The sequence below is a fragment of the Malurus melanocephalus genome, unplaced genomic scaffold, assembly GCF_030028575.1.
Source record: "Malurus melanocephalus ecotype Western Australia unplaced genomic scaffold, MMel_1.1 scaffold_966, whole genome shotgun sequence".
Classification (NCBI taxonomy): domain Eukaryota; kingdom Metazoa; phylum Chordata; class Aves; order Passeriformes; family Maluridae; genus Malurus; species Malurus melanocephalus.
Window position 1 is genome coordinate 69521 of NW_026624198.1, and position 8508 is coordinate 78028.

Below are 8508 nucleotides of genomic sequence, written 5' to 3' on the forward strand. Positions count from 1 at the left end.
TCTGAGGGCTCTGAGGGCTCTGAAAGCTCTGAGGGCTCTGAGGGTTCTGAGGGCTCTGAGGGCGCCGCGGCCCCGCCCTGTCCGCGTTCCCGACCGTTGCGTCACCGCGCCGCGTGCGGCCCGGGCGGCGTCCTGCGTCACGGCCTCTCGACCAATCAGCGGCCGCGGCCCGGCCGCGTTCCACCAATGGGCGCGGGGCGGATGCGGGCAGGGGAAGGAGAAGGAGCGCGGAGCCAGCGAGGCGGCGGCGGCACAAAATGGCGGCGGCGGCGGGAGGYGGCGGCCCCGTAGGCCCTCAGGCGGCCAGCGCGGTCCCCGCTCCGGTCCCGGGCCCCGGCGCGGTGCTGATCGGCGACCGGCTCTACTCGGGCGTGCTGATCACGCTGGAAAACTGCCTKCTCCCCGAGCACACGCTGCGCTTCACGCCGTCCATGAGCAGCGGCCTCGACCCGGACACCGAGACCGAGCTGCGCGTCACCGGCTGCGAGCTCATCCAGGCGGCCGGGATYCTGCTGCGACTGCCGCAGGTGGGGCTGGGCGCGGGCGGGGAGGGGGTCGGGACTGAGAGGGGCCTTTCTTTGTGCGGGCCTGGATCTCTCGGTTACCGGCCGGGCAGGCCGCGGGGCTGTCCCGCAGTTACCGGCCGGGGAGACCGCGGGGCCGGCCCGCAGTTACCGGCCGAGGAGACCGCGGGGCCGCCCGCAGTTACCGGCTGGGACGGCCGCTGGGCCATCCGGTGTTCGGGGGTCGTTCCGGGCCTTTGCGGCCTTCCCCGGCCGCTGGCTGCAGGAAGCGGGTGATGTCAGCGCCTTTCCTGCGCCGCCCCCGCCGCCTCCGGGTGACGATCGGGGATTGTGYAAAGAAGGATTTCTTAAGACTCCTTTGGAGCCTTGGTGACCCCGGGAAGGTTTTATTTCCCGGAGGACTTAAGTCCAAACAGCCTCGTTGTTCTCGGAGTGTAAAACTTTCCAGGCACCTTTCAGCTTCCGAGTCTTAGCATATTCAAACATATGCAAATCACGACGTTATTAGATTTCTCCTTTTTTCCACGCCCCAAAAGCTAATTTGTTTTCTTGTGTACTTTCATAACTTTCAATTTTAGTGGGTTTTAGTGGTTTTTTTTCCCTTTTGTTTATAGTTAATCAATTTGGAATATATTTCCACATTTTTTATAAAAAGAATTTGGGATTTAATGTATGTATTTGACTTGTAGACACTATTTACAGCATTGTTAACGTTTTGGGCAACTTACTTAAGTAATAGTTCTAGGATTTTTTTAGATTGAAAAATTTCAGTGTTTTTTTAGACTGCTGAACTTCCTCCCATGCTTAATTACTGTTCTGGGTTTTAAATCTGTTGAAATTTCTTTTTGGGACTGGTAGCTTTGTTCATACCTGTTGTTATCTCTTTTTTTAGGTGGCTATGGCTACAGGACAGGTGCTATTCCAGCGTTTTTTTTATACCAAGTCTTTTGTGAAGCATTCCATGGAGGTAAGAAAGCATTAAATKACATTTGTAGCCGTATTTATCTTCTGATCTCTTTTGCCAAGTTGTCATCTGAGATGGGATCAGTTTTAGGAACTAACTTGGAGGTTATAGTTATAGATCAACGTGATTTTATAAGGCTCTGTAATAGTGATTTTTGTTAAATATTTCGCGTTTCCTTGTTTTACTACTTTTTTTTTTTTTTCTTTTATCCTTTCTTAAGCTAAGGGCAGAGCTGAGTTCCTGAGCTGGAATTGATTTATTATATAAAATACTCTATTTTATCCTTATTTTTCAGCATGTGTCCATGGCCTGTGTCCATCTGGCATCCAAAATTGAGGAAGCCCCCAGACGCATTCGGGATGTGATCAATGTGTTCCATCGCCTCAGACACCTGAGGGAGAAAAAGTAAGCTGAGAACTCAGAATAATCTGAAGTACTTGTGTTTTAATTATTTAATTATTAATTTTTATGGTGGCATCATTCCCTGCTTCCTAAATCAGGGAGTAACTTGAAGGGATCTCATGAAGCGAGCTGGCCTGTTTTATTAAACAAATAAAATGTTATTTATTATAAAATAAGTGTTATTTGTTAAATAAATAAAATAGGAAATAAAAAAAATAATTTTGATGGTAAATAAATAATGGTATATTTTGTTTTAACACAACCCAGCCTGCAAATGAGACCCCTTTGAGGTTAAGAGGATCATCTTCTTGTCTTGCAGAAAACCTGTGCCTCTAATATTGGATCAAGAATATGTGAACTTGAAGAATCAAATAATTAAGGCAGAAAGAAGAGTGTTGAAGGAGTTGGGATTTTGTGTCCATGTGAAGCACCCTCACAAGGTTTGTACTGTATAAATTCACTCATGAACAATGTTTTCATGTTCTGTAATTCTTCGAGGAGGCTGCATGGAAGCTCTGTGTACATGATAATTAGTGAATTCAGTGAGATTTAGTTTCTTACCATCCTGATGTTTTCTTTCTCATTTAAGAGACTCTTACTAATTGGTCTCGTATCACTGCTGAGTGACGGCGAGGTGGATGCAGGTGCTCAGTATTCCTCGAAGTCAAATTGGAGCAGTAGGTAGCTTTGGTGGTAGAAAACATCCCCTTGACATAGAGCCCTGAGCAGGAAGGAATTTGGAGATCTGGGGTTGTCATGGTCACTCCTTGTGGAAACGTGCTGAGGTATCAAACCCATGTGAGCCAGTTTAGTGGCTGTGTGTGATCAAACCACACTAAGGTGGCTAGAAATGAGACCAGGCTGGATATAAAATACAATTTTCTTTCTTTGCGATGTTTAAATTGTGTCTTAACTGGTCAGAGAACTTCCTGCTCCTGTGCCAGCACAGTTTTGGATCTTGCTCTTTTCTCCTCTAAAAACTCGTGTTCAGAGCCTTCTTTTTGATCCTGTTTGACCTTCAGAAATTTCTCTCATCCTCCACCCCAGAGGGCAGCTGTCCTTCTGYTAATTGGTGTGAATTTTGCCTTTAGTCTTTTTTCTTGCAGCCTTGTTTTCCTTCCAAACYGAAGGAAAATCCCTTAGAACTGAACAAACCATGGCACATTGTTAGGTCTGTTCTCTCCAAACACTGCCACATTCCCTCAGTGCTGATTTTAGCAAGCAGCTTTTCCTCCCAGAGTGCAGCTAAAAACATTAGTGTGGTGTGTAGGAGAACAAAACACCCAAGAGAAAGCAGAACACTTGGCTGAGTAAGGATGGAAGGGTTTGGAAGATGGAGAGCTGGGAATGTCAGAAGCTGTGTGGATAAACACTGGGGATAGTGCAAACACTTCATATGCAGTGATTTAGGCCTTGAAAGAGGATAACAGATGCCTCATGGATGTCCCTCTGAAATAAGGAGGTGGCTCTCCAGATGCTGGTTAATAACTCAATAACCCATATCTTCCAGATAATCGTTATGTACCTTCAGGTATTAGAATGTGAACGTAACCAACACCTGGTCCAGACCTCATGGTAAGTTGATTTTCTTTGTTCTAAGAGACCAGAAGGGGCAGTAGCAGAAATATGTCACTTGAGGCACTGGGGCAGCATTGCTCAGCAGTGCTTGGGGCCACACCAGACAGCTCCACTGTCCTTGGTGTGCCCCAAACTACTTCCCAAATGTTGATCGGCCTCTTAAGTTAGAGGCGCTGTTTTTATGGTAAGGTAGCTTTCCACCCTGACTTCTCACTTCCCTCCTGTCTGCTCTCACTTTCCAGCTCAAGGGGAAAGGTTGGGTGGGTTAGAGTTGTTCCCTTGGGTTCTTGTTCTTCAGAGCAATCTAGGTGTAGTTCAAGTCTGTTCCCAGTGCTGGGGAATGGCTTTTCTCAGGGTTTGAGCTCGATTACAGGTGTATCAAAAAGAAATTTCTTTTATCTGTGTGCATAATGAGAGATGTCACCTTTTAAGACTGGATAAATGGATAGCCTGGATTCATATTTGCCAAGAAATGTTCTSTGCCTTATTGCTCTCATTTAATAAATATTTGCTCGGGGGTGGGAAGCTTCTGTAAAATTCCACGTCTTAAACTTTTTAACAATTAAGTAACGCTCATTAAACCATAATGCTTTTTAACAATACCAATGGTCTTAAAAAAAAAATCAAACAACCTTTAGTGAATCCAAAGACCATATTTCTGCTGACTGAACTGTCTGGTACTGTGACCTGTGTGTAGAGAACCAGTTTTGACTTTTCTTTTCTGTACTCTTTTGATCAAAGGGTAGCCTCTGAGGGTAAGTGACTAAGACTTCTCCTCTGCTGCCCATGGTGCAGGGATAGCTGCCGTCTTCAGTCAACCCAAAGCTCTCCAAAGAGAAGGCTGGCTCTAGACAGGTGGTATAATACATGATAGTAGAGTAACTGGCCAACTGCTTCTTGTGCTTCTATTTTTATTTTTTTTTTTACTGTGCATTTTTTGACTGTTTGTAATATTTGATATAACCTGACCGTTGAAGTTCTGAAAGATTTTCTTTTTTTATTTTTTTTAAAAGTTCTAATTCTCTTAACTGTTAAATGTGATGTGTTTTTATACGATAAAGCAAATTAAGGTGGGGTTTAAGTTTTAAAAAGGGATGAATTAACAACAAAAAAAAAAAATGAATAGTTTCCATTTGTAAACTAGTATATGTGTGAAACTTGGAGAGAAAATGTGATATTTAGTGACAGCTCCCAGCAGCATTGCATGGAGCAGTGGATGGGAGCTGTGGAGTGCTCACTGCCAGGAATCTGCTTGTTATGGAAAGAGGGAGAGGGAGGGAGGGAGAGAAGGAATTACTCCAGTTGAAAAAGGGGTCAGATGTTACAGTACCACATCTGTGTGCTCACAGTGGGTATCCAGTATAACTGGGTTTTGAAATGTGCATTTTTACAACATTGCCTTTTTCTTAAGATATTGTGACAAGGATTCATTTCCTCCTGGGTCTGACTGAGCCCACAGGGAACATGTGCAGAGGCCAAACTCAGAAGCTGGCATATTTTACAATTTGTCAAATCAGAAAAAAGCTTTGTAGCTTCCAGTTTGAAATTTCCCTTTCTTTTTATCACTTCTTTGGCCAAAAGCTTTGTGCTCTCTTTGTAGTGGGATGTGAACAGGTTTAGAAGTTCCTTTCTCCCAGAAAGATGAGCTGATGGTTAATGTTGCTCCTTTGAATAAACAAAAGCAGAGGACAGGTGGGAGTTGGATATTTCTGGGATTCAAATTCCTTCTGCCTGGCCTGTGGTCTTTGCTTTGGATATCTTGGGGGTCAGTGAATCCTTGTATACTGGGTACCCACATTGGTTAATTGGTTAATTACTACTTTCAAATACTATTATAAGGATTTTTATTGTGTCTGGTTTTAGTTTTTCTCCACCTGATATTTTATTGATGTATGTGCTCCCAAGTCTAGATCTTCTAAAGCACATCAGCTGACACATTCACAGGAATTTACTTTGTGTATTTAAGATTTAACAGCAATAATGCTTAAGTGTACTGACTGGAATATGTGCAATATTTTACAGTTTTCTCATTCTGTGAATATTCATTTTAAGCAACCCTTACTGAAATGGGACAATTTGGAAACCTTATTTCATGTGCCAAAGAGGAGATCTGCCTGAATACGGACTGTTCTCCTGAACTGACGTTCCCAAACACCCCRATTCCTCCTATGGCTGACTTTTTGCATCAAAAAGAATTCTGTTCTGGATGGAAACAGAGGACACCTTAAAGCCCAGTGGAARTTGAGCTGTGCTGAAGAGAACTGCATTTCATGGGAGAACTGCTCCAGGAGCTGCAGCTTTTGCCAAACATCTGGTTCTGCCCTATTGCAGGGGAACATGTGAAACCTAAAATTCTCTGAGTATTTCTGACCACACTGTATGTTGTCTGATGAAAAGAACTTGTTTTATTGCATGAGAGCAGGCCAGTAGAGATCCAGCAGGAAAAGTGAAGTTAAAATTGGTTCTCTTCTCACCACTGAATTTTCAGCAGTCAGACTTTGTTTCTGTCACACATCCCTCCCCTTGAGGGATTTACCTTAGTTATTTTTTTATTTTTATTAAGTAAAATCATTCAGCTTCTCTTGAAATTTACAGGAGTATAATGTTGAATTCTAGAATGCAGAAAGAAATAGCCTTTATAGAAATAAAACCAAGTCCAAAAACAAAAAAAAAAAAAAAAGAATCCCAGAGAGCTTTGCAGTGCCTTTCAACCTTCTGTTGTCTCTGTCTTTCAGGAATTACATGAACGACAGCCTGAGAACAGATGTTTTTGTGAGGTTCCAGCCAGAAAGCATTGCCTGTGCCTGCATTTACCTGGCAGCCAGGACACTGGAGGTGAGCCATGCTTCCATGGATTTGGAGTTTTTTTTTTTAAACCTCTCTGAGGGGAGCAGAAATCTGAGCTCTGTCCTTTTCTCCTTTTCAGATCCCACTTCCAAATCGCCCACATTGGTTTTTACTGTTCGGAGCAACGGAGGAAGAAATTCAAGAAATCTGCTTAAAAATCTTGCAGCTCTACACGAGGAAAAAGGTTTGGTTCTTTTTCATGTTGGGAACCTTCAGAAAAGGCTGCAGCTCAGAACAGGAGTTAAAAATTTTAATTTTGTTTGAAACCAGCTCCAAGTGAACAAAGAGCAGTCTCTGTCTGGGACTCCTTGGGTTTTTATTCCCCTCCCTGGGAGTGAGTAACCAGGAAATTCAGTTCCCTGAGTGTTCTCACAAGCAGTGCTCCTGTGTTCACAGGTGGATTTATCTGATCTGGAAAGTAAAATAGAGAAGAAGAAATTGGCTATTGAAGAAGCAAAAGCACAAGCTAAAGGTCTGGTACCTGAGGGAGTCCCGAGCTTGGATAACACATCGGGATTTTCCCCTATYCCAAAAAATGGTAAATAGTGGATAACTCATTTTTAATAACTCTTTCACATCTTTCATGTATATTTACCCTTTTGGGATGCATTTACAAGTGTGGTTTGGGKTTTGTTGGGGKTTTTTTTTAGGCTGGCTTCTGGCACTGCTCAACTGGCAGAGTTTGAATAGCATTGTAGCTTTGTGATTTCTTGAATCAGATAAAAGCCAAAATCAAATTAGTCTGAAATTAAGACTAGTTTAAACTCATATAGGCCAGGGGCTTGCTTTTATGTGGATTTGGCARTTAACTCAAATACTTGCCACTGGCATGTTGTGCTACAGCAATATTGAAGCAGAGGTGCTCTGGCAAGGGGAACATTTTGGGATTTTGGGTGGGGGGAATTCGTTGGTTGAAAGTTCCCAGTCTGGTGCCTGTCTCACCTAGAAGACAACATTTACCATCTCTCCCACTTTACCTTTAAACCATACTGAATAACTGGCAAGAGAAGGAAGGTGATTTTCTGCCTTCTCTCACAGTTCACTCCCTGGGGTGACTCCAATACTTGAGCAGAAACGTTTCAGATGAATTTCTGCCTTCCGTGGAACTTGTTCAGATCTGTTTGTGGGTGGCTGTGTGTGCACACGTGGGCAAAGTGCAGCTGTGCTGTTCTGGTTATCCCAGACAGGAGCTGAGGGGASCCTTCAGTCCTTTCAGGTACTTTCCAGACAGGTAACAAAGGCTTCTTTCTGCAGAGTCTCCAAAAGAGGTTAAAGGAAATAAACCTTCACCGCTACCTGTGCAGGCAATGAAGAATGCTAAAAGGAAAACAGAGGGAGCCAAAAGAACCAGCTCCAACAGCCCGGTGAACGGGTAAGGTTTCAGAGGGAGGCAGCTGATTTTTCTCCTGTGATTATTTGGAACAAAAGAACTGAGTGTTCATTGTCTGTTGCAGTGTCCAGAAAGGAAGGGAGAGCAGAAGTCGAAGCGGAAGCCGAGATCAGAGTTACTCGAGATCACCGTCRAGGTCTGCATCCCCAAAGCACAGGTAGGGCGTGCTCCCAGAGCCACCCAGGCTCCCATTTCCTTTGATAATTCATCACCACGAGGCTGGGAGGTGAGGTTAAACTCGTTCAACTCCACAATAACTCCAAATGTGGGGGTTTACAGTGTTACTGTAACTGAAGCTGGGTAAAGGGATGAGAGTTCCTCAAAATCAGTGTTTTTACAGCAGCCAGATGTAAGTTTAGGACACAAGATGAATTTTYGTGGGGTACTGAACAGCAAAATGCAAGATGAAGTTTTTATAACTGAAGAAAATCTCGTTTTTTTTCTAGGAAAAGTGAGAGTTACTCCACATCCAGCGGCTCCAAATCTCACAGCCGCTCACGGAGCCGCAGCGATTCCCCTCCGAGGCAATTCAACCACAGCTCCGGCTACAAAGGCTCCAAAGTCCGCAGCTACAAGAAATCCAAAGACTACAAATACTCCGCTCACAAAGCGCGCAAATCGCGCAGCCGGAGCTCGTCCCGCTCGCGCAGCCGCTCCCGCGAGCGCTCCGACCACTCGGGCAAGTACAAGAAGAAGAGTCACTACTACCGCAACCACCGGCACGAGCGCTCCCGCTCCTACGAGCGCGCCGGGCACCGCTACGAGCGCGAGCACCCGGGCCACAGCCGGCACCGCCGGTGAGC

At 44.7% G+C, this 8508-nt stretch overlaps 1 protein-coding gene across 1 annotated transcript; it reads left to right on the plus strand.

Moving 5' to 3' along the window:
* The first annotated feature begins 222 nt into the window (after positions 1-222).
* On the plus strand, positions 223-8506 carry CCNL2 (cyclin L2). Its single transcript, XM_057386433.1, has 11 exons — positions 223-527; positions 1417-1491; positions 1784-1893; positions 2210-2330; positions 3401-3465; positions 6204-6303; positions 6395-6499; positions 6712-6853; positions 7570-7687; positions 7770-7862; positions 8152-8506. The coding sequence occupies exons 1-11, from the start codon at positions 258-260 to the stop codon at positions 8504-8506; spliced, it is 1554 nt and encodes a 517-aa protein (XP_057242416.1). The 5' UTR covers positions 223-257.
* The last annotated feature ends 2 nt before the right edge of the window (positions 8507-8508 follow it).